We start from the raw sequence: 26,854 nt of genomic DNA, 5'->3' as shown, positions 1-26,854 counted from the left end.
TTAATTCATCTATAATAAAATATATCTCTTTCAAGGCAATTAAAGGATTTCTATTTTGCTATGAACTCTCTATATAACTCACGTAGTATATGTTATGACCTATTAAAAATAATAAAATGTTACCTTTCCAAACGCACTTACACGCTGCATGGTTTCGAGATATATAAGAAGTTTAGATTTCTTTCCCTAAATACTCCCTGTATTTAATTTAATATAATTTTTATATTTCCCTACTACTAAAAGAAAAAATCCATACGCCTTGAATTTTGACCCAATTTGAAGGCATATTTCGGGCTGTATCTCAACTCTGTATCTTATTTAATTTATCTTGATTTAAATGTTGATTAAATTATGATTTCATAAAATATCTCACAAAAATTTAGAATTTTAATATACCAAACCAGACCAGAACACATTTCATGTGTGTAGTGTAATAATTACGTCAAAGAAATCATAATAATTACCTTATCATCTACGCTACGCTGTTTTATAAACCCATATAATATAAACCCAACTAAATTATGTCCTAATAAAATGTATTCTTTTAAAAAGCGCGGTAAAATATGTTATTTATTTTTCATTTATTGGTTAGCCGTAATTGGTAAGTTGTAAGTGGTCACACTGCAAGCTTGTACAATGTACATTGTAGTTCGCTAGAAGTAATAGTGTTCTGTGTTGTAGGTACATGTGGTTCGAGCATTGAGGACTGAGGTTTCATCGGAAATTCTCTTCAACTTGCAATTAGCTTTCCCACTTAAAATTCAGAAAAAATATTGCTTAGCAGCAAAAGAATAACGGGTCAAACTATTTTATAACGATAAAGGTACACGTATTTTCAGCATGCCGGTACTCGAAGCATAATTAATGACAGTACATAAACAATGTTTTCTCTTATTTAGTTTTCACGTTTTGCTTCCAGTATTCAACCATGACTGAAGAAAAAGAAATACCGACTGAAAATAATGGACAAGAAAATAATCCGAGCGAGGGAAGTGAAGAGATTACAGATCTTGAACATTCTATAATTCGTCAAGTGGAATATTACTTTGGTTAGATATTTGTTTGCCAACACGTGTTTATATTTTGCAGTTAAATGTGATTTTTTTTTCACAAAGCCTGGGCGATTTTCAATTAACTATTATATTAGATTATTCGATTTCGGTCTTGAAAACTTTATTTTAAATAGGTTAAATTTTTAAAAAGCTTCGCATAGATGTTGGCTGATTGAGATTTTATTCAAAGATTTTGTTACAATATAATATACACAAATGAGTATATTATTTATTTACTATTAGTGAGCTATCCAATATGTTTAGGATATACAGGATTATTTTTGACGTTTTATAGTGCTTGAGCTTTATGCTTCAACATAATATGACTTTTAGGAATCTCTCAAAACTAAAGAAAAAAAAGTTCATAAAAAGATTGTAAGAAAGGTCAGTTATGTCGAAAACATGATTGAAGGATGCTAGAATATAAGATAGTTTTATTTTAACTCATACATGTTCAATTGCAATTCAATTCTTATAATCAATAAAATATGTTCTTTAGGTGATTCAAATTTGCCAAGAGATAAGTTTCTTCGAGATCAAGTACAGCTTGATGATGGATGGATACCCTTAGAAATTCTCCTCAAGTTCAATCGTCTGGCTAAGCTGTCTAATGATCATGACATAATAGTTAATGCCCTTGGTAAATCAAGATCCGGTCTGTTGGAGGTATGCAGATATATGATAACATTAATACTTTGCTTTACTCCCTCTACCGCTATCTCCACATGCTCAAAATCTTTCTATGTTACTATAAAATATACCAGTGATTCTAAAACCTAAAATTTTTATAGTTAATTCTTGATATTTTTTTTCTACTAGGCAAGTAGAGATCAACCTCATCAACAAATTTTTATTGACTTTCCTGCATTTTAAATATTATCTGCAGAAGTCTTTCTGCACATTGAAGTTACTTTACTTTTTAATATGGCTAACCATAAGGGTAAAAGCTGCATGTAATTCTCACTAAAATAACAAATACTATTGCTTCTTTATTATTTTATCTAACAAATTGTATTGATTTAAATTTAAACAGTTTCTTTATATCTTTTGATACTTTAACATCAGAATGTTAAAAAATTCTGTTATCACTACTGGAATAGGCTTTAATCAAGCTTTTTATTGAACATTCAACTTTTATAAAATATTTGTGTTTAGATTTCAGATGACAACAAAAAAATCCGTAGAAACCCTGAATTGCCAGTGCCAGAGATGAATGAAGAACGAAGAAAGGATTTGACTGCTCGCACTATCTATGCCAAGGGATTTCCAAAAGATGCTGTTCTGGATGATATACTAAAGTACCTAAAACAATTTGAAGAAATTGAGAATGTTATCATGAGAAAATATCAAGACAGACAGACCAAAAATAAAATTTTCAAAGGATCTATTTTCATTACCTTCAAGACTAAAGAACATGTATGTTAACTTGATATTTAGATAGCTTCATGGTTCTATATTTGGTTAGAAGGCATAGAAGGTGATCTTTCCTTTCCTTCTGTGCTTATTTCCATTTGTCTGAAATTAACATTTAGACATAATTTACATAAACAATTTGGCTGCCAAGTACATCAAGGTTTAATATAGTTTTTATTTTATTTTCAGGCTACAAAATTAATTGAGAGTAAGGGCTTGAAGTACAATGACACAGAGTTATTAATACTTTGGCAAGATAATTATTTACAGCAGAAACAAGAAGAGTATGCTGCTCATAAAGAAAAGAAACAGAAAAAAACACAAAAAGGGGAGGTGTGTATTATTTGAATATAAAAATTAGTTGAAACACCAGAATGTAGAATTAATATAAAAGTAGTGCAGAAATCTACTTATTTTTGAATTTTGTCTCAAATAATTCAAAACTTAAGAGACATAAATTTGTTCCTAAAACTAAGCTGCAATTAATTTGGTTTAACAACTTACATACACATTTAATATAAAATTGTATATGTAATGTGTCGAATTAGTTCATCAGTTTACTTTTAGTAATAGTTATAAATCACTTTTCATAGACATTTAGTTCATATTTTATGATCACAGCGAATTTATCACTTATAGATATTTTACTAATGCGTCAAGTTTCTGTATGTCCGACCAATATGTAAAAGCATAAAATAACCTAAATAAATGTTTCATTTTATTTTAGGAGAAGGGTGAAAAGGATGATTTCAAACTACCCACTGGCACAGTGTTGTTCTTTAATGAAGGTAGTGACAACCTCACCCGAGAGAAAATAAAAGATGCACTAACGGCACTAGGTAATTTTATATTTTTGGAAAAATACTTATGTCATACCTATTCGGAAACAGCTGCTGGAAAGAATGAAAAAAAATCTACCATCACGATTTTATACCAGTGTTTGTGGGTCGTTTCCCAAAATATATCAAAATCACATATTACAAAGATTTCTCACTATTGAGTGGGACTAGAAAGATTTGCTTACTTTAAGTGACATAATTGTTTGTTTGGTGTGAGCAGTGTTGGCCTAGTGGCTCCTAGTGTGCGACTCTCATCCGTGAGGTCGTAGGTTCGATCCCCGGCTGTGCACCAATGGATTTTCTTTCTATGTGCGCATTTAACATTAGCTCGAACGGTGAAGGAAATCATCGTGAGGAAACCGGCTTGCCTTAGACCCAAAAAGTCGACGGCGCGCGTCAGACACAGAAGGCTGATTAGTTACTTGCTTAGTAGTTTAGCAAATTATCATGAAACAGATACAGAAATCTGAGGCCAAGACTTAAAAAGGTTGTAGCGCCTTTGATTTATTTATTTAATTGTTTGTTTAATGATAAATATTGTGCATTTTCAGGTGGTGAAGTAGCATATATTGATTTTAACCAAGGTGATACCCAAGGTTGGGTGCGATTCAGCAAAGAAAATGCAGCGAAGGAGCTCTCAGAAAAATTCACAGATGGAAAAGTCAAAATAGATGAGAAAGAAATCCCATTCAAGTTGCTTGAAGGTGATGAAGAGACAGCATATTTAGAAAAAACTGTTGAAGAAATGGCCAAACGCCGTAAGAACATGAAAAACTTTAAGAATAGAGGAAATAACAGGGGAAAGAACTTTAGAGGAAAGGGTAGGAAACGGAGGCAAGACGACAACGGTGGCGGCCCTCCGTCTAAAGTTAAAGCTGATAGTTAAATATAATAAAAACCTTTGAAATATATTTTTTAGTGGTGCTTACCTATAAGAATACTGTTTGTGTACATTTTAAATTTGAAATTTAAAATATAACACTTTATTCAACATTAAAGTTTAACTTTCTATGTTATATCTATAATAGAATAGGTCTGTATTATTACTAGTACTATTGAAATGGCTCGTACATAAACTCATAAACGCGTTGCCGCGATTTCTGAAGTATTTAGTATTTAGATTAGCATTGCTAGCAAGTCCTATTAGTGTTTAATAAAGTAGTAAAAGAACTTTTTACCAAATCGAAACAATTTTAAGTTCAGGTTGAAAAATAGATTTTTGTATCTTGCTGTTAAAATATAAGGTTTTTTATTCCATGTAAAATACTTATATTTTGTGTAATAATAAAGTTTTGTAAAAATGAACAGTTAATTTTATTCCTGTAGTTTATAAGTTGAACTCTAGAATACCTCTGTTGAGTACCCCAAGAGATTAGTTTGTTTCCATGTGACTAGATTTTTTTATTAATTTCGTTCATTCATTTTGTATGAAATCCGTAACATTACCTCGCGAGGCAACAAACCAATAATTTTTTTGATCTGGATAATTCGGATTTTATTTAACTGATACGCTTTCAAAGCTTTCTTAGATAAAGATATGTGTGATGGAACGATACCCTTTTATGGACACCCAATAAAGTCTGTAGATTTGTCGGCTGAGCAAATAGTAATTGTTCACAGAGTATGTGTTCGTACAGTGGACGTGGATTGCTACAGAATCACTCGTATTTGGTCTAAAGAACGTTTATTATATTTTTTAAATTATTACAATTTTCAAGGCAGTGTATTTGACTCTACACAAGAAAAGACTGAAGTACGAGACCATAGACACAGTGCAGAGAAGACACCATAAATTAAAAAATGAATATTGTCTTATTTTAACAGTATTGTAGTAATCTTATTATGAAAAGATCTTTTCACGGAACAGTATCAGGATTTTATTAAAGATCAATTCGAGACATTACTGAGCAAGTAGCTCAGCAAACTGTCCAAAGTTTTATATTAGGTCTCAGCTTCCATTGATTCTCCACAACTTAGAATGAAAAATATAAAGAAATACAGTTAGAATAAAGTATTACATAGATTATAATTCATATAATTATACTATGAGCAAGGGACATATAATTTTTATTGTATGTGTTTATGGATTTTTTTAAGTATTTCATTATTTAAATCACCTGATTTGAGCATTTCTTTAATGAGCTCTCTACACAGCTCTAATGTCTGTTTTTGAGCTTCTTCAATTAAACTTGAACAGAAACCGGATTTTTCTCGGCGAGATGGCCTCTCGGTTCCTATATTGGGTGTTGGTAGCAGCTCGTGTCGTAGCGACTGTGGCCATCGGTGTTAGTAGTAGTTGTGTGGATGTAAATAGCGGTGGATGGTTTGTTATGTGTAACGTCCCACGCTGGTGTTCCACATGTGGTATCCATGACCCTTCCCCTTTGGGTCCTTTAAAATAGTTCAAAATCATCAAAGAAACATATAAGACAGAGATTATGCTGAAGCCATGCACTAAGAGTTTTCTCCTCTCCTCTTTTCGCTCTTTATAAATTATATTATTACTCAACTTTCTTCCATCTCTCATCTTTATGCTGATGACCTTTAAATTTACAATCGGTATACTTTCAACGATTTCCCCTCTGCTATACAGTCGGTAAACTTTGATTTGGACAATGTTGTTGAATGGAGGAAATCCATGCAGGAGCCAGTCGATTATTATTGGAAGTGAATCGTACATCACGAGAATAAATTGGTCATCTTTACCCCAGATTACTATCGATAGTACTGTCGTTCCATTTTGTTCCACTGTTAGGAACCTGGGCATTACTCTGGATACAACGCTGTTTTGGCAGCCCCAAATTAACGAACTGAGCAGGAGTATATTTTCTTCTCACGCACTTAATAAGTTACACAATAATAAAATTTTCAGTACAGGATCAAAAGAGCAATATAGTGTATTCGCATATTTTGTTCATGTACCTAGAAGAACGCGAGCGCGTGTGCATTTTGTAGGGAAAGACAACAAAAGAGCGTAATATTCATTAAATGGTTGGCAACACACCCGCTAGCTCCTGGCGTTACAGGTGTCCATGGGCGGCGGTTATACTTTAACTCCCATAAAAAAGACTTCTGCATGTATATTGACTTTGGTCAGCTCCTTTTACTGGATTATATAGAAATTTACGTCTCCCGTGCTTATGTTAACAATGTAGGTAATTTATTTAGTACAAAAGAAAAGCATATTTGTCAGAGTATATAAATATATTATAATATACTAGCTGACACGGCCCGAACTCCGTTCCAACTAACATTCTAATAATATCGTGCTCGCTTTAGTTAAACTTAATTTAGGATTTCATTAAGGTAATAACATTATTACAAATACAGAAATGTTTTATCGCTCGCTATTGCGAAAGAAGAATGGCCGTTTTACACATTAGGCCCCTTCTCTATAGCGCCAATATTGCGATACTGCATGTGAAAGCACTCTCTGATATACAACATTTTTTATGTTGTTATCCGGCGCAAGAACAAATAAAGCTGATGGTTTGTCGACACGTGAACATGCAACATACATGATACAATTATACCCATGAGATAATGCATTTTCTAGATATACACCACAAACATTCGCGTGTATCAAATCCGGTTGATAGTGGTAGGTTTCTTTTATATGCGTAATTTTGTCAACAGATGGCAGCACATGCCGTTTGCATTCGTTAATTTAATTAATACATTAATTGTTATTCGATAACATATCCGATATTTTATTACTTATTCTGCTATTTGGAGCGGAGAAGAATGCACCAAAAAAGGGGTGACTTACATCGGTCCAGCTGATCTTGAGTTAAAAGTGGTGTAACTAACACGACTTTGTTCTATATATTTAAATTATCTTACAACTTTTATCTCGAAATGCTAAAAAATTAAAACGGACACGAAGTAATTGGTGGTAGGTTCTGAGTGTTCGGTTTAAAAAAACATTGGGATTCGATCGAACTGAGAAACTGACCTGTTACATTATTTATATTTTAAATAGTTTTCAGAAATATCAGTGCAAATATTTGCTACTTCATCATTAATATTCTGCTGGCGTAAGCTCTTTTGTAGTAGACGTTGATGTTTCCTGAGACAAGAATACCCTTGATAGCCTGTAACGAGAAATTTTATTATTATACCTTGCGATATTAATATTACCTTAGTTACTGCTAAAATAAAATATACTGCTAAATAAACGAATAAAACATTTTTTTTAATCCTTTAATGCTAGTGATAATGTTTATCTTATTAATTAAAAAAATGATATCGGCTGTACTATAAAATGGCTGATCTAACAATAATACGCATAAGACGATTTCATTTGGTAAGTTATAATATCATAAACATAATTAGTAAAATTAAAAAAATCTGTTTTGCTTTCGTTTTTTTGTGATCATGATGATATTTGTTCGGCCAAAATTACGAAATATCACGAGGGCAAGGGGGAAAATAGTAACATACGCATTATTTCTGAACTGACAAGCGGCTTGTAGTGTAAACCTTGACATTATATGTTTTTCGCACGATTACACCATTCTATTAATATTGTTTTTATGCTAGTCAAAAACAACCTGCAACCTTTATGTCTAGACATTTTTGTCATGGTACTTAATTTTCTAAAATAGGATTAGATTATTTTACCGGTACTTAAAAATAATATTGTACAAGTTTTAAGATTCTTTGTAGGTACTAAAAAATGCACGTGATATGGAGTGGGGGGTAGACGTATCACCATGGGGGAGGGAGGGGTTAAAAGAAAACCTCACGTGATTAATGGACAACCCCTTATTATTGGATATTGGCTTTCTATGTGCGCAAATACTCGTATGCTGAAGGAAAACAAACGATACTTGACTTGAGCATATTGCAATAATTTTATTACTTATGATACTGATTTACAATTGGCAATATCATCTTTTATATTTATTTTAAACTTACTTTTATTCATATTAACTTAATCTAATTACGCTACTTTGATTCAAATACTATTCCATAATCCGTCTCTTTTCGTCGCAGCGTCGCAGAAACACAACATACATTTGACAAATTAAAAATAGTATTAAATGGATTTGTCCTATTTACCAACAAAATTTATAGTTTATCTTTTCATAAACGGTGTACTCTTTAGTGACAATGCATTTTGTTTTTGATATAATTTCGAGAACAAAATCAACAAATTATTACTTGTTCTCATAGGTATTTTGATTTCTCATATAAATACAGTAAAACCCGCTTAAGACGATTTCTCAGGGACCTACATAAAGCGTATTATGCGGGATAGGAAAAATAAAACGTACTACATACCATTATGTATATGTTCTAATTTTGGTATTTTAAATTATACATTTATGATTAATATTAAATACGTATTGTAATTATAATTACGTTATTTAAAATAATCACTTATTTTGGTTTGACAGAAAGATTTAGATACATTAGCAATTAAAAGATTTTCAACATAATTCAACTTTTGCAGTGCATCTTCGCTTTGATCCAAAGAAGCTACATAGCATCTTAAATCATTAACAGCTGATATTGCCTGGCCGTTTGACAAAACCGGAGAATCTTCGTCTTCATCATTATCACTAAAGGCCCCGTTTTGTGTGTTATTTACATTCTCAATAAGATCTTGAATTGATTGAATTTCGTACGGTGCTACATTGTCATCAATGGAAGAATATCCAGGAAAACCCTACAGTTTCTCGGGTTCTTCATGTGCAGGCGGGGGGCCTTTCTGCGGGGCTCGCGTTATAGCGCTCAGTTAGACCTCTCAGCTCGGGCTTGGGCGTATTAAACGGGATGCCGAATCGTATTAACCGTTAATAAATGTATGAAAATATGTCTTAAGTTGCAGCGACTGGCGTAAAGTGGCGTATTATGCGAGAAATTTTAGTAAGCGTGATCGTCTCCAACGGGTTCTACTGTACATATATAATTCTATAATATGTATAATTTTGTTTCGTAGGTGTAACATAAATCATGAAATTCGTCGTTTTTGCGTGTGCACTGCTCGTGGCCAGCGCCATAGCTCTTCCACAAAAGACAAATGAAGTTGGTGAGTACTTTTCTTGATAATTGCACATTTTAATAAACTAAAAGTACAAAAGGCAGTTAAAGGGGTTTACCTTGGTGCCTGAAATGTTGACTATAGACTTCAATCTAACGTTTAGCCGACGAAATCCTCATTATATAAATTCAAAACACAAGTAAAAATAAGCTTCCTATTGACCTATTTGATAGTTATCGTAAAAAATAATATAAATACCTACGTGTAAGAATTTGACAATTTTTAATTACTATATAAGGGTTTATTTACGATGTTAAATAAAAAGGACTGAAGCTCGGTAAGCTTGCGTCCTGCCCTTCAGGCGATTGACTACTCCGTGACGGTACAAGCCGAGGTTCGAGTCTCACAGGAGACCTATAGGCCAACAGCGAGATTCCTTTTCTAAAAATAAAAATAAAAAAAATCAATTTATTACTTGTTATCTATAAATTTTATCGTTTTATATTTAATAATAAGAGGGAAAATTAAGATTATTATCTCGTTGATAACTTTAAATTTAAAATCGTTATTTTACAAATTTTATTGTGAATACAAACTAAGCGACGGTCCCTTTCAATAGCGATGCAAACGTGTATTTTTTAGTGACTTTTTCAGAACCCAAAGAGCCACGTTTGATCACAAACTCAATAAGAAATATCATCAGACAAGTACGAAACGCAATTAGAGCAAATGGATTGGACCCGCTTATCATCGATTCCTATGAGTTTGAATATAACGTTCCTTTGTAAGTATCTTTACGATCATAAAGATAATTTAGAGTAAGGATTATGTCATAAACGTATTAGATTTGACATACAAGAGTCATACTAGTACTAAGGGTTAGGACTCGTCTCTATTAACCCTTAACCATTTTATACTCATACAATGTACCCATACATAATATTTGAAATATTTATTATTCAGTTCAGATACATATTTTATGCCACACGACCAGTACTATGAGACATTTTTTTTATATTAAAAATAAATTCTGAATCATTTTGGCAGTCATAATTATATGTTTAAGGTTTTCTGAAAACAAACAAATGATACAACTTAATTTATATATATGCAGCAATGACCTTATCTTAGTACATAAGTATGTGTTTTTTGTGTTTTACAGCCTCGTAGATGTGAGGTTATTCCTGAATAACTTCAGTTTTACTGGGGCCAGTAATATCGTGATAAGACAACTGGATTACTGGGTTTTTTGGCACAGATTACGCTTTAATATTGAGCTTCCACGACTTATGTTGGTCGTAGGTAAGTTTGAAAATTCGGATTAGCTCGGATCAAATTGTTTTATTTTTGGAAGTCGATAATATTTTAGAGCCCTGAATGGCCCTAATTATATTCCTATATTAGGCTATTGGAATCTACTTATATAACTAACGCAAAAATTTAAGTATATAAACTGTATTTTTGTAGAGAACTCAGGCTTGAAAGCAAATGTTTTTGGAGAGAAATACAACGGTGATTTGAGAGGCAGGTGAGTTTGAGACAATATAGTAGTAAAATATTTAGTATTTATGACTTCACTTCCAATTATTATACAACTAACACTACACCTTATATCTTTACTATAACTAGTCATATCATTTAGATAGATACAAAAATTGTTCAGCTATGCTTAAGATTGTAACACCGACAGGAGTCGAAATGAAGGCGGGTCACATGATAAAAGAATACAATATAACTGAAGAGCTTTTGTTTAAACACCTTAATCTGATTCAAAGTTAGCTTCTTTCTGTTTTGAATTGTCGAAAGCCAGATCATAACATCGCAGTTCGACGATTACGTCGGATAGATAATTATATCTTGGTAACAAATAAAGAAAGGTTTTTATCTATTTAGTATATCATCATATATTATCTGCCTGAATTGTTTGGACTTTGACCTCTAATTAGTAAAAAAGTCTGACGATATCTGGAGGCAAAAATCGATATCTGATTTGATAACGAATATATACAAATATTAATACACATTCAAGGCTGTAGGAACCTCTATTAAAATTTAATATTTAGTTGGATTTGAATCCTTAACAATTTCTGAAGTAAATACAGTAGAATGAACAGGTAACCAGGTTTCGTTTAATGTCCTTTTCAGTTTGGCGATAAATGGCATCGGTCTCTCTGGTGAAGTCCGTGTCAATTTTGGAATCTTTTCTGGTATTTCGATTCGCAGCGTGGTTACGAAATTCCGAATTGGCAGAATCACAGTAAGATCTGATATTATTTATTTATACTTTAATGTTACACAATAGTTAAATAAAATAATAAAACATGTTGCACCGGTCGGCCTTTTCGCTCGCTACTAAGGGTCATCCAGGCGACACAAATTCATACAAGCCCCTTGTACTTAATCCCTTAAAACTAATTTCATAATGAAAAATATTTAGGGTACCGGGTTCAATTCATGTTCCCCAAGCCAGAATATGTATGTAACGTTTTAAGTAATGACATTTTAACACAATTTCTATAACAGAGAAATCAATTTGAGGTTTGCCTATTTAACAACTAACAAAAGTGGAAATTAAATTGTGCATATTTTGCTGTTTGTGTTGCTATTGTAGCGACACCACACACCACGCATAAACGCAACATTTTTTCAGCCTGGTGTCTTCGGGCCGCTCATTCGTTAGACGAGTTAAGGACCCTCCTTTTAGGTCGGAAGAGCAGCAAAATTCTTCCTCCGCAATATATTTTACTTACTGATACATTTTAGGATTTGTCTTTTATCTTTCAGTCAAACGTTAACTTGACATTGATGGAAGAGGACTTATCAGCCAATGTCAACAAACTCTTCAACGAAGACATTCCTTACATCCTAAAAACTTATGAGGTACATTTTATATATATACATATATTTAGATCTTATATCTTTTACTTAATTAAACTAAACAGTTTACGAGATTCTATATAAATAAATAGGTCCAGTAGCGCTACATCTCTGGATTTCGAGGTGATAAGCCATCTTTTCCCGACACACGATGGACTGATTTTAAGGGTATAGGGATTTTCCTAAGACCGACCCTGGACATTAATCCAGAGCGAGATCTGTTATACACTAAGTTTTTGAGACACGACACCCTAGACATGCTGTACTCCGCGATGTTTGCCCGTAGAAGCAAGAATTCGATCAAAAAATCAATTAGTGTATCGCTGGGCAGACGTGTTAGGCCACTGCTTTTTTAAAAACTATATGAAAGTTGAACATTTTAAAACTCATTTTCCTCAATGACATCAAAGCAAAAATCTATACAAACCATATAATTTATTACAGGCTCAGATCAACAAGTTCTTCAATGACACAATTCGGGCAATACTTGATGGAGTTTTAAAACCAAGCTACTTCTCTGGGTTATTAAATGAAATTGAAAGCTATTAATATATTTCATGATATTGCTATCAATGTAACGTGATATTTAGTAACTATATTTTATACAGACCTATGACACAAGAATATATTCTTTATCAAACAAATAGTTTATTTTTATTTTATAAGGTGCATTTATATGTAATTTGACTTTACAATTAGATCTGATCTAAATGCTTAAACTTACAACCATTTTGGTTTTACCTTTGTCCCGATGACGATTGTAATAAGAACGGTTTTAATATCAATGTATAAAACTTCACAAGCCCTCGACAGCACAATAACTAAATCAAACTTTTAAACCCAGTAATAATTATTTATTTTAACAAAAATATTAAAATATAAATTAAAACATATCCTGTGGGGACCTTTGCAAAACTTTCAACCACTTTATCATTAAGGCGATTATCTGCCATGGTGCATGTTAGCCATGTTTTTAGTCTTCTGCGGCTGCTAAAGGATCACTCTACTGTACAGGTCATGCATGGTAAAGCTATCAAAACATTCATTACTTTTTCCCATTCGGTAAAGAAGGAATTTGTTTCTTTTAGGACATCAACAACTGAACTTGTTAGATTAAGCCTATCGTGCAACTGCTGGCAAAGTTCGATTTAAGTTCGATAAAACTGGACAATAGCTTCACAAGTTTGTTTCAGATTTTCAGTTGTAATCTTTTGCATCTGTTCCGGGTGTATCTTATATAATGCGAATGATGGCGTGATTTCTTCAGCAAAACTTACTTCAAGGGAGGTGATAATTTAATCCAAGTATGCTATTACTAAAGATATCTTCCAGTGTTCTGAAGAGCTTTCTGCTGGGTGATTGCTTCTATGACTTTGTTTCCCCGTAATACGCGGCATTGATGTAATGTCCTCCTCCAGTTCAACTTCCTCCGCAACAGCAGTAGCTTCCTTTATAATTTCGTCTGACACTTTTCCGCATTTTCACGGCCGTTTTTAATTAAAAGTAAAATCCTTTGAACGTGTTCCGAGGCTTTGACCGCGTCCAAAGCTACAGATTGGAGTACGTTGACAACAGGTACCATCAATGTAGAGGACATTGGCTTTGTTGTACTTTTTGCGTTAGATCGTAATGTTATTCTCAATGCCTCACCTTAACACATCTGCATAACCAATAGATAGTAAAAGAGAAATTTTAGTAGGGATATGCAAAAAATTGCGTAACTTATTCAGCGCACGAGAAGAAGAAAAGATCCTCCTGATCAGTTCGTTAATTTGGGGCTGCCAAGAAAGGGTTCTATCCAAGGTAATTTCTGGATATAATTCCCATCATCATAATGCCTAACACGAGCATGGTGGAGTAGCATTTTTGATCAAGCCGTATTTTAAATATAATATTATTATAACCAGATTTTACCAAGATATTCAGACTGTGGCATTAACATTATATGTAAGAGGTAATCACTTAACGATTTTATGTGTATACTGCTCTCCCTAGAATGGTAACTTCAGAATGAGTAAACTACGTGATATAATTAGAGATTTGCCTAAGCCAATATATGTGGCTGGAGATTTCAACGCTCACCATGTCGTATTTGGGTGCATGACCACGAAAAGTCAAAAAAGAAAAGATCTGCTATACGATTTAATTGATGAATTTGATCTATGTGTCCTTAACAATGGTAGTTTCACTACTATTAATTATTCTAACCGAAATCCATCAGTTATGATGTCAGCTTTTGTAGTGCTCCAATCACTCCACTATGCGAATGGTGGGTGCATGATGATTGTATGGGGAGCTATCATTTTGCTACGCTTACTCGTGTTTTATTGTCCGTTGATAGATACCAAATTAATCTTCCCATTGAAAAATTCTTAAACAACAAGACAGACTGGATAAAATACAATGAGCTGTCTATAATTGCTTTTTCTAATTTTGAAGTAAATGATAGGAATCCTTTACAGTCATATGACGTATTTATCGAAAGGCTTGATGCACTTAAGAGGGATACTGTGCCAAAGTTTGTAAAAGCAAATAACTATCGTTGCAAACCTCCAGCACCTTGGTGGAGTGACACGTGTGAACAAAGTGTTATTAAAACTTATGAAGCTTTAAACTGTACAGAAGGGATCCAACCATTGATAAGTACATTAATTACAAAAAACTTGATGCTGTTAAGAAGAAGACTATTTAAGAACCCCATGTAATCCTAACTCATATTGTCCCATATCAGTGTCATCTTGTGTTGGAAAGCTTAATGAAAACATGATAAAGGTGCATCTTGAATGTTATGTAGAGACGAACAACATCATTCCACATGTTCAATATGGCTTCTGGAATGGTCGAAATTGTGCTGACAGCTTCATCTCTCTGTAGTCAGATCTAAAATATGCCAACAATAATAATAAGTCCAGTGTTTGTGCTTTTCTGGATGTTTAAGGTGCGTTTGTTAATGTCGATCCTGGCATTTTGGTTCAAGTTATTTCTGACACTGGTATACCAGGCACACTTTGCCATTGGTTATTTAATTTTTTAACAAATAGAATTTTGTATATAAGGCATAATAATATTCTCCATGGTCCCAGAAGGGTCTTCAAAGGTACAATGCAGGGGGCTACATTATCTCCATTGCTGTACAATGTATATACTAGTCAAATTCTTAATTTTGTAAATATAGAAGGTGTAAATATTTTACAATTTGCGGATGATCTTGTAATATATTGTTAAGGCCATAATGTAGATAGAGCTGTAAATAATATAAATGATGCTTTAGATCAATTGTACATATATTATAATGACAAGTTGGCTCTAAATATTAATCCCAAAAAAAGCAAGACCATGATTTTTAGAAAAGATTTTCACTATAATGGCATACTCTACAATAATCATTCAATTTCAGTTGTAGACAACACCTAGCCATAAACCTCTTCATAAAGAGACTGCGTTTTGGTCACTCCACCGTCCCGGCCCACCTGACTCGGTTGGGCATAGTGGAGAGCAACTACTGTAACTTCTGCAACAATTCCGTTGGTGATATCGAACATTTCATATTTAAAAGCAAGTGCTTTTCGTTTGACAGATTGATTCTTGTCAAAAAAAGCAAGACATTGTTTAATTGTTTGTTTAATGATAAATATTGTGCATTTTCAGGTGGTGAAGTAGCATATATTGATTTTAACCAAGGTGATACCCAAGGTTGGGTGCGATTCAGCAAAGAAAATGCAGCGAAGGAGCTCTCAGAAAAATTCACAGATGGAAAAGTCAAAATAGATGAGAAAGAAATCCCATTCAAGTTGCTTGAAGGTGATGAAGAGACAGCATATTTAGAAAAAACTGTTGAAGAAATGGCCAAACGCCGTAAGAACATGAAAAACTTTAAGAATAGAGGAAATAACAGGGGAAAGAACTTTAGAGGAAAGGGTAGGAAACGGAGGCAAGACGACAACGGTGGCGGCCCTCCGTCTAAAGTTAAAGCTGATAGTTAAATATAATAAAAACCTTTGAAATATATTTTTTAGTGGTGCTTACCTATAAGAATACTGTTTGTGTACATTTTAAATTTGAAATTTAAAATATAACACTTTATTCAACATTAAAGTTTAACTTTCTATGTTATATCTATAATAGAATAGGTCTGTATTATTACTAGTACTATTGAAATGGCTCGTACATAAACTCATAAACGCGTTGCCGCGATTTCTGAAGTATTTAGTATTTAGATTAGCATTGCTAGCAAGTCCTATTAGTGTTTAATAAAGTAGTAAAAGAACTTTTTACCAAATCGAAACAATTTTAAGTTCAGGTTGAAAAATAGATTTTTGTATCTTGCTGTTAAAATATAAGGTTTTTTATTCCATGTAAAATACTTATATTTTGTGTAATAATAAAGTTTTGTAAAAATGAACAGTTAATTTTATTCCTGTAGTTTATAAGTTGAACTCTAGAATACCTCTGTTGAGTACCCCAAGAGATTAGTTTGTTTCCATGTGACTAGATTTTTTTATTAATTTCGTTCATTCATTTTGTATGAAATCCGTAACATTACCTCGCGAGGCAACAAACCAATAATTTTTTTGATCTGGATAATTCGGATTTTATTTAACTGATACGCTTTCAAAGCTTTCTTAGATAAAGATATGTGTGATGGAACGATACCCTTTTATGGACACCCAATAAAGTCTGTAGATTTGTCGGCTGAGCAAATAGTAATTGTTCACAGAGTATGTGTTCGTACAGTGGACGTGGATTGCTACAGAATCACTCGTATTTGGTCTAAAGAACGTTTATTATATTTTTTAAATTATTACAATTTTCAAGGCAGTGTATTTGACTCTACACAAGAAAAGACTGAAGTACGAGACCATAGACACAGTGCAGAGAAGACACCATAAATTAAAAAATGAATATTGTCTTATTTTAACAGTATTGTAGTAATCTTATTATGAAAAGATCTTTTCACGGAACAGTATCAGGATTTTATTAAAGATCAATTCGAGACATTACTGAGCAAGTAGCTCAGCAAACTGTCCAAAGTTTTATATTAGGTCTCAGCTTCCATTGATTCTCCACAACTTAGAATGAAAAATATAAAGAAATACAGTTAGAATAAAGTATTACATAGATTATAATTCATATAATTATACTATGAGCAAGGGACATATAATTTTTATTGTATGTGTTTATGGATTTTTTTAAGTATTTCATTATTTAAATCACCTGATTTGAGCATTTCTTTAATGAGCTCTCTACACAGCTCTAATGTCTGTTTTTGAGCTTCTTCAATTAAACTTGAACAGAAACCGGATTTTTCTCGGCGAGATGGCCTCTCGGTTCCTATATTGGGTGTTGGTAGCAGCTCGTGTCGTAGCGACTGTGGCCATCGGTGTTAGTAGTAGTTGTGTGGATGTAAATAGCGGTGGATGGTTTGTTATGTGTAACGTCCCACGCTGGTGTTCCACATGTGGTATCCATGACCCTTCCCCTTTGGGTCCTTTAAAATAGTTCAAAATCATCAAAGAAACATATAAGACAGAGATTATGCTGAAGCCATGCACTAAGAGTTTTCTCCTCTCCTCTTTTCGCTCTTTATAAATTATATTATTACTCAACTTTCTTCCATCTCTCATCTTTATGCTGATGACCTTTAAATTTACAATCGGTATACTTTCAACGATTTCCCCTCTGCTATACAGTCGGTAAACTTTGATTTGGACAATGTTGTTGAATGGAGGAAATCCATGCAGGAGCCAGTCGATTATTATTGGAAGTGAATCGTACATCACGAGAATAAATTGGTCATCTTTACCCCAGATTACTATCGATAGTACTGTCGTTCCATTTTGTTCCACTGTTAGGAACCTGGGCATTACTCTGGATACAACGCTGTTTTGGCAGCCCCAAATTAACGAACTGAGCAGGAGTATATTTTCTTCTCACGCACTTAATAAGTTACACAATAATAAAATTTTCAGTACAGGATCAAAAGAGCAATATAGTGTATTCGCATATTTTGTTCATGTACCTAGAAGAACGCGAGCGCGTGTGCATTTTGTAGGGAAAGACAACAAAAGAGCGTAATATTCATTAAATGGTTGGCAACACACCCGCTAGCTCCTGGCGTTACAGGTGTCCATGGGCGGCGGTTATACTTTAACTCCCATAAAAAAGACTTCTGCATGTATATTGACTTTGGTCAGCTCCTTTTACTGGATTATATAGAAATTTACGTCTCCCGTGCTTATGTTAACAATGTAGGTAATTTATTTAGTACAAAAGAAAAGCATATTTGTCAGAGTATATAAATATATTATAATATACTAGCTGACACGGCCCGAACTCCGTTCCAACTAACATTCTAATAATATCGTGCTCGCTTTAGTTAAACTTAATTTAGGATTTCATTAAGGTAATAACATTATTACAAATACAGAAATGTTTTATCGCTCGCTATTGCGAAAGAAGAATGGCCGTTTTACACATTAGGCCCCTTCTCTATAGCGCCAATATTGCGATACTGCATGTGAAAGCACTCTCTGATATACAACATTCTGCTATTTGGAGCGGAGAAGAATGCACCAAAAAAGGGGTGACTTACATCGGTCCAGCTGATCTTGAGTTAAAAGTGGTGTAACTAACACGACTTTGTTCTATATATTTAAATTATCTTACAACTTTTATCTCGAAATGCTAAAAAATTAAAACGGACACGAAGTAATTGGTGGTAGGTTCTGAGTGTTCGGTTTAAAAAAACATTGGGATTCGATCGAACTGAGAAACTGACCTGTTACATTATTTATATTTTAAATAGTTTTCAGAAATATCAGTGCAAATATTTGCTACTTCATCATTAATATTCTGCTGGCGTAAGCTCTTTTGTAGTAGACGTTGACGTTTCCTGAGACAAGAATACCCTTGATAGCCTGTAACGAGAAATTTTATTATTATACCTTGCGATATTAATATTACCTTAGTTACTGCTAAAATAAAATATACTGCTAAATAAACGAATAAAACATTTTTTTTAATCCTTTAATGCTAGTGATAATGTTTATCTTATTAATTAAAAAAATGATATCGGCTGTACTATAAAATGGCTGATCTAACAATAATACGCATAAGACGATTTCATTTGGTAAGTTATAATATCATAAACATAATTAGTAAAATTAAAAAAATCTGTTTTGCTTTCGTTTTTTTGTGATCATGATGATATTTGTTCGGCCAAAATTACGAAATATCACGAGGGCAAGGGGGAAAATAGTAACATACGCATTATTTCTGAACTGACAAGCGGCTTGTAGTGTAAACCTTGACATTATATGTTTTTCGCACGATTACACCATTCTATTAATATTGTTTTTATGCTAGTCAAAAACAACCTGCAACCTTTATGTCTAGACATTTTTGTCATGGTACTTAATTTTCTAAAATAGGATTAGATTATTTTACCGGTACTTAAAAATAATATTGTACAAGTTTTAAGATTCTTTGTAGGTACTAAAAAATGCACGTGATATGGAGTGGGGGGTAGACGTATCACCATGGGGGAGGGAGGGGTTAAAAGAAAACCTCACGTGATTAATGGACAACCCCTTATTATTGGATATTGGCTTTCTATGTGCGCAAATACTCGTATGCTGAAGGAAAACAAACGATACTTGACTTGAGCATATTGCAATAATTTTATTACTTATGATACTGATTTACAATTGGCAATATCATCTTTTATATTTATTTTAAACTTACTTTTATTCATATTAACTTAATCTAATTACGCTACTTTGATTCAAATACTATTCCATAATCCGTCTCTTTTCGTCGCAGCGTCGCAGAAACACAACATACATTTGACAAATTAAAAATAGTATTAAATGGATTTGTCCTATTTACCAACAAAATTTATAGTTTATCTTTTCATAAACGGTGTACTCTTTAGTGACAATGCATTTTGTTTTTGATATAATTTCGAGAACAAAATCAACAAATTATTACTTGTTCTCATAGGTATTTTGATTTCTCATATAAATACAGTAAAACCCGCTTAAGACGATTTCTCAGGGACCTACATAAAGCGTATTATGCGGGATAGGAAAAATAAAACGTACTACATACCATTATGTATATGTTCTAATTTTGGTATTTTAAATTATACATTTATGATTAATATTAAATACGTATTGTAATTATAATTACGTTATTTAAAATAATCACTTATTTTGGTTTGACAGAAAGATTTAGATACATTAGCAATTAAAAGATTTTCAACATAATTCAACTTTTGCAGTGCATCTTCGCTTTGATCCAAAGAAGCTACATAGCATCTTAAATCATTAACAGCTGATATTGCCTGGCCGTTTGACAAAACCGGAGAATCTTCGTCTTCATCATTATCACTAAAGGCCCCGTTTTGTGTGTTATTTACATTCTCAATAAGATCTTGAATTGATTGAATTTCGTACGGTGCTACATTGTCATCAATGGAAGAATATCCAGGAAAACCCTACAGTTTCTCGGGTTCTTCATGTGCAGGCGGGGGGCCTTTCTGCGGGGCTCGCGTTATAGCGCTCAGTTAGACCTCTCAGCTCGGGCTTGGGCGTATTAAACGGGATGCCGAATCGTATTAACCGTTAATAAATGTATGAAAATATGTCTTAAGTTGCAGCGACTGGCGTAAAGTGGCGTATTATGCGAGAAATTTTAGTAAGCGTGATCGTCTCCAACGGGTTCTACTGTACATATATAATTCTATAATATGTATAATTTTGTTTCGTAGGTGTAACATAAATCATGAAATTCGTCGTTTTTGCGTGTGCACTGCTCGTGGCCAGCGCCATAGCTCTTCCACAAAAGACAAATGAAGTTGGTGAGTACTTTTCTTGATAATTGCACATTTTAATAAACTAAAAGTACAAAAGGCAGTTAAAGGGGTTTACCTTGGTGCCTGAAATGTTGACTATAGACTTCAATCTAACGTTTAGCCGACGAAATCCTCATTATATAAATTCAAAACACAAGTAAAAATAAGCTTCCTATTGACCTATTTGATAATTATCGTAAAAAATAATATAAATACCTACGTGTAAGAATTTGACAATTTTTAATTACTATATAAGGGTTTATTTACGATGTTAAATAAAAAGGACTGAAGCTCGGTAAGCTTGCGTCCTGCCCTTCAGGCGATTGACTACTCCGTGACGGTACAAGCCGAGGTTCGAGTCTCACAGGAGACCTATAGGCCAACAGCGAGATTCCTTTTCTAAAAATAAAAATAAAAAAAATCAATTTATTACTTGTTATCTATAAATTTTATCGTTTTATATTTAATAATAAGAGGGAAAATTAAGATTATTATCTCGTTGATAACTTTAAATTTAAAATCGTTATTTTACAAATTTTATTGTGAATACAAACTAAGCGACGGTCCCTTTCAATAGCGATGCAAACGTGTATTTTTTAGTGACTTTTTCAGAACCCAAAGAGCCACGTTTGATCACAAACTCAATAAGAAATATCATCAGACAAGTACGAAACGCAATTAGAGCAAATGGATTGGACCCGCTTATCATCGATTCCTATGAGTTTGAATATAACGTTCCTTTGTAAGTATCTTTACGATCATAAAGATAATTTAGAGTAAGGATTATGTCATAAACGTATTAGATTTGACATACAAGAGTCATACTAGTACTAAGGGTTAGGACTCGTCTCTATTAACCCTTAACCATTTTATACTCATACAATGTACCCATACATAATATTTGAAATATTTATTATTCAGTTGAGATACATATTTTATGCCACACGACCAGTACTATGAGACATTTTTTTATAGTAAAAATTAATTCTGAATCATTTTGGCAGTCATAATTATATGTTTAAGGTTTTCTGAAAACAAACAAATGATACAACTTAATTTATATATATGCAGCAATGACCTTATCTTAGTACATAAGTATGTGTTTTTTGTGTTTTACAGCCTCGTAGATGTGAGGTTATTCCTGAATAACTTCAGTTTTACTGGGGCCAGTAATATCGTGATAAGACAACTGGATTACTGGGTGTTTTGGCACAGATTACGCTTTAATATTGAGCTTCCACGACTTATGTTGGTCGTAGGTAAGTTTGAAAATTCGGATTAGCTCGGATCAAATTGTTTTATTTTTGGAAGTCGATAATATTTTAGAGCCCTGAATGGCCCTAATTATATTCCTATATTAGGCTATTGGAATCTACTTATATAACTAACGCAAAAATTTAAGTATATAAACTGTATTTTTGTAGAGAACTCAGGCTTGAAAGCAAATGTTTTTGGAGAGAAATACAACGGTGATTTGAGAGGCAGGTGAGTTTGAGACAATATAGTAGTAAAATATTTAGTATTTATGACTTCACTTCCAATTATTATACAACTAACACTACACCTTATATCTTTACTATAACTAGTCATATCATTTAGATAGATAAAAAAATTGTTCAGCTATGCTTAAGATTGTAACACCGACAGGAGTCGAAATGAAGGCGGTTCACATGATAAAAGAATAGCTAACTATATATAACTGAAGAGCTTTTGTTTAAACACCTTAATCTGATTCAAAGTTAGCTTCTTTCTGTTTTGAATTGTCGAAAGCCAGATCATAACATCGCAGTTCGACGATTACGTCGGATAGATAATTATATCTTGGTAACAAATAAAGAAAGGTTTTTATCTATTTAGTATATCATCATATATTATCTGCCTGAATTGTTTGGACTTTGACCTCTAATTAGTAAAAAAGTCTGACGATGTCTGGAGGCAAAAATCGATATCTGATTTGATAACGAATATATACAAATATTAATACACATTCAAGGCTGTAGGAACCTCTATTAAAATTTAATATTTAGTTGGATTTGAATCCTTAACAATTTCTGAAGTAAATACAGTAGAATGAACAGGTAACCAGGTTTCGTTTAATGTCCTTTTCAGTTTGGCGATAAATGGCATCGGTCTCTCTGGTGAAGTCCGTGTCAATTTTGGAATCTTTTCTGGTATTTCGATTCGCAGCGTGGTTACGAAATTCCGAATTGGCAGAATCACAGTAAGATCTGATATTATTTATTTATACTTTAATGTTACACAATAGTTAAATAAATAATAAAACATGTTCCACCGGTCGGCCTTTTCGCTCGCTACTAAGGGTCATCCAGGCGACACAAATTCATACAAGCCCCTTGTACTTAATCCCTTAAAACTAATTCTATTGTCCAATTTGAGGTTTGCCTATTTAACAACTAACAAAAGTGGAAATTAAATTGTGCATATTTTGCTGTTTGTGTTGCTATTGTAGCGACACCACACACCACGCATATACGCAACATTTTTTCAGCCTGGTGTCTTCGGGCCGCTCATTCGTTAGACGAGTTAAGGACCCTCCTTTTAGGTCGGAAGAGCAGCAAAATTCTTCCTCCGCAATATATTTTACTTACTGATACATTTTAGGATTTGCCTTTTATCTTTCAGTCAAACGTTAACTTGACATTGATGGAAGAGGACTTATCAGCCAATGTCAACAAACTCTTCAACGAAGACATTCCTTACATCCTAAAAACTTATGAGGTACATTTTATATATATATACATATATTTAGATCTTATATCTTTTACTTAATTAAACTAAACAGTTTACGAGATTCTATATAAATAAATAGGTCCAGTAGCGCTACATCTCTGGATTTCGAGGTGATAAGCCATCTTTTCCCGACACACGATGGACTGATTTTAAGGGTATAGGGATTTTCCTAAGACCGACCCTGGACATTAATCCAGAGCGAGATCTGTTATACACTAAGTTTTTGAGACACGACACCCTAGACATGCTGTACTCCGCGATGTTTGCCCGTAGAAGCAAGAATTCGATCAAAAAATCAATTAGTGTATCGCTGGGCAGACGTGTTAGGCCACTGCTTTTTTAAAAACTATATGAAAGTTGAACATTTTAAAACTCATTTTCCTCAATGACATCAAAGCAAAAATCTATACAAACCATATAATTTATTACAGGCTCAGATCAACAAGTTCTTCAATGACACAATTCGGGCAATACTTGATGGAGTTTTAAAACCAAGCTACTTCTCTGGGTTATTAAATGAAATTGAAAGCTATTAATATATTTCATGATATTGCTATCAATGTAACGTGATATTTAGTAACTATATTTTATACAGACCTATGACACAAGAATATATTCTTTATCAAACAAATAGTTTATTTTTATTTTATAAGGTGCATTTATATGTAATTTGACTTTACAATTAGATCTGATCTAAATGCTTAAACTTACAACCATTTTGGTTTTACCTTTGTCCCGATGACGATTGTAATAAGAACGGTTTTAATATCAATGTATAAAACTTCACAAGCCCTCGACAGCACAATAACTAAATCAAACTTTTAAACCCAGTAATAATTATTTATTTTAACAAAAATATTAAAATATAAATTAAAACATATCCTGTGGGGACCTTTGCAAAACTTTCAACCACTTTATCATTAAGGCGATTATCTGCCATGGTGCATGTTAGCCATGTTTTTAGTCTTCTGCGGCTGCTAAAGGATCACTCTACTGTACAGGTCATGCATGGTAAAGCTATCAAAACATTCATTACTTTTTCCCATTCGGTAAAGAAGGAATTTGTTTCTTTTAGGACATCAACAACTGAACTTGTTAGATTAAGCCTATCGTGCAACTGCTGGCAAAGTTCGATTTAAGTTCGATAAAACTGGACAATTCCGTAGCTTCACAAGTTTGTTTCAGATTTTCAGTTGTAATCTTTTGCATCTGTTCCGGGTGTATCTTATATAATGCGAATGATGGCGTGATTTCTTCAGCAAAACTTACTTCAAGGGAGGTGATAATTTAATCCAAGTATGCTATTACTAAAGATATCTTCCAGTGTTCTGAAGAGCTTTCTGCTGGGTGATTGCTTCTATGACTTTGTTTCCCCGTAATACGCGGCATTGATGTAATGTCCTCCTCCAGTTCAACTTCCTCCGCAACAGCAGTAGCTTCCTTTATAATTTCGTCTGACACTTTTCCGCATTTTCACGGCCGTTTTTAATTAAAAGTAAAATCCTTTGAACGTGTTCCGAGGCTTTGACCGCGTCCAAAGCTACAGATTGGAGTACGTTGACAACAGGTACCATCAATGTAGAGGACATTGGCTTTGTTGTACTTTTTGCGTTAGATCGTAATGTTATTCTCAATGCCTCACCTTAACACATCTGCATAACCAATAGATAGTAAAAGAGAAATTTTAGTAGGGATATGCAAAAAATTGCGTAACTTATTCAGCGCACGAGAAGAAGAAAAGATCCTCCTGATCAGTTCGTTAATTTGGGGCTGCCAAGAAAGGGTTCTATCCAAGGTAATTTCTGGATATAATTCCCATCATCATAATGCCTAACACGAGCATGGTGGAGTAGCATTTTTGATCAAGCCGTATTTTAAATATAATATTATTATAACCAGATTTTACCAAGATATTCAGACTGTGGCATTAACATTATATGTAAGAGGTAATCACTTAACGATTTTATGTGTATACTGCTCTCCCTAGAATGGTAACTTCAGAATGAGTAAACTACGTGATATAATTAGAGATTTGCCTAAGCCAATATATGTGGCTGGAGATTTCAACGCTCACCATGTCGTATTTGGGTGCATGACCACGAAAAGTCAAAAAAGAAAAGATCTGCTATACGATTTAATTGATGAATTTGATCTATGTGTCCTTAACAATGGTAGTTTCACTACTATTAATTATTCTAACCGAAATCCATCAGTTATGATGTCAGCTTTTGTAGTGCTCCAATCACTCCACTATGCGAATGGTGGGTGCATGATGATTGTATGGGGAGCTATCATTTTGCTACGCTTACTCGTGTTTTATTGTCCGTTGATAGATACCAAATTAATCTTCCCATTGAAAAATTCTTAAACAACAAGACAGACTGGATAAAATACAATGAGCTGTCTATAATTGCTTTTTCTAATTTTGAAGTAAATGATAGGAATCCTTTACAGTCATATGACGTATTTATCGAAAGGCTTGATGCACTTAAGAGGGATACTGTGCCAAAGTTTGTAAAAGCAAATAACTATCGTTGCAAACCTCCAGCACCTTGGTGGAGTGACACGTGTTATCTATTTGGTATATCATCATGTATTATCTGCCTGAATTGTTTGGACATTGACCTCTAATTAGTATAAAGGTCGTAAGATGTCTGTAGACAAAAATCGATATCTGATTTGATAACAAATTTATAAAAATATTAATACATGTTGAAGGTTGTAGGAACCTCTATTAAATTTTAATGTTTAGTTTGATTTGAATTCTTACCTATTATTTCTATTTTTTTATGTAATGGGCGGTAAACATGCAGGGAAGGCTCACCTAATCTTCAGTGACACCGCCGCCCATGGACACTCAAATTGCCAGAAGTCTCGCAAGTTCGTATCCGGCCTTTCAAGAATTGGTGCGCATTTTTCTTGAAAGACCCTAAGTCGAATTCGACTTATTGACGTATTTCCCTCGATTTAGTAAATCCAATTATCCAATTAGTTCGGAAATACTTCAGTGGGTAGCTGGTTCCACATAGCGGTGGTGCGCGGCAAAAACTGCCTTCGAAAACGCTGAGTTGTGGAACAA

The 26,854-nt window shown here is 33.4% G+C and overlaps 3 protein-coding genes and 1 long non-coding RNA gene across 7 annotated transcripts in view; 3 read left to right on the top strand and 1 right to left on the bottom strand.

Annotated features, from left to right (window-relative positions):
• Window positions 1-638: 638 nt before the first annotated feature.
• LOC123708863 (la protein homolog) lies at window positions 639-4,570 on the top strand. 2 transcript variants are annotated; one of them, XM_045659802.1, is made up of 7 exons: window positions 639-823; window positions 900-1,049; window positions 1,552-1,718; window positions 2,208-2,468; window positions 2,655-2,798; window positions 3,193-3,304; window positions 3,856-4,570. In XM_045659802.1, exons 2-7 carry the CDS (start codon window positions 929-931, stop codon window positions 4,188-4,190), a joined length of 1,140 nt encoding a protein of 379 aa, XP_045515758.1. In that variant the 5' UTR covers window positions 639-823; window positions 900-928; the 3' UTR covers window positions 4,191-4,570. The 2 variants fall into 2 exon arrangements, with proteins under 2 accessions (XP_045515758.1, XP_045515757.1); XM_045659801.1 differs by having other exon boundaries at window positions 640-823; window positions 920-1,049.
• Window positions 4,571-9,222: 4,652 nt separating this feature from the next.
• Window positions 9,223-12,814, top strand: LOC123709142. Of its 2 annotated transcripts, none has more exons than XM_045660293.1 (7): window positions 9,223-9,341; window positions 9,936-10,077; window positions 10,456-10,595; window positions 10,761-10,821; window positions 11,439-11,550; window positions 12,078-12,173; window positions 12,615-12,814. In XM_045660293.1, the coding sequence occupies exons 1-7, from the start codon at window positions 9,266-9,268 to the stop codon at window positions 12,717-12,719; spliced, it is 732 nt and encodes a 243-aa protein (XP_045516249.1). In that variant the 5' UTR covers window positions 9,223-9,265; the 3' UTR covers window positions 12,720-12,814. The 2 variants fall into 2 exon arrangements, with proteins under 2 accessions (XP_045516249.1, XP_045516250.1); XM_045660294.1 differs by having other exon boundaries at window positions 9,224-9,341; window positions 9,948-10,077.
• Window positions 12,815-18,211: 5,397 nt separating this feature from the next.
• Window positions 18,212-26,854, bottom strand: part of LOC123709144 — a 34,901-nt gene continuing 26,258 nt past the window's right edge. Inside the window, exon 3 of the long non-coding RNA XR_006753689.1 lies at window positions 18,212-19,087. This is a non-coding gene — a long non-coding RNA (uncharacterized LOC123709144). The remainder of the gene's footprint in view (window positions 19,088-26,854) is intronic.
• On the top strand, window positions 20,911-24,406 carry LOC123709143. 2 transcript variants are annotated; one of them, XM_045660295.1, is made up of 7 exons: window positions 20,911-21,030; window positions 21,625-21,766; window positions 22,144-22,283; window positions 22,449-22,509; window positions 23,134-23,245; window positions 23,668-23,763; window positions 24,207-24,406. In XM_045660295.1, the coding sequence occupies exons 1-7, from the start codon at window positions 20,955-20,957 to the stop codon at window positions 24,309-24,311; spliced, it is 732 nt and encodes a 243-aa protein (XP_045516251.1). In that variant the 5' UTR covers window positions 20,911-20,954; the 3' UTR covers window positions 24,312-24,406. The 2 variants fall into 2 exon arrangements, with proteins under 2 accessions (XP_045516251.1, XP_045516252.1); XM_045660296.1 differs by having other exon boundaries at window positions 20,912-21,030; window positions 21,637-21,766.

Source organism: Pieris brassicae, chromosome 4 (genome assembly GCF_905147105.1).
Source record: "Pieris brassicae chromosome 4, ilPieBrab1.1, whole genome shotgun sequence".
NCBI classification, from domain to species: Eukaryota; Metazoa; Arthropoda; class Insecta; order Lepidoptera; family Pieridae; genus Pieris; species Pieris brassicae.
This window is presented reverse-complemented; position numbering and strand designations above follow the sequence as displayed.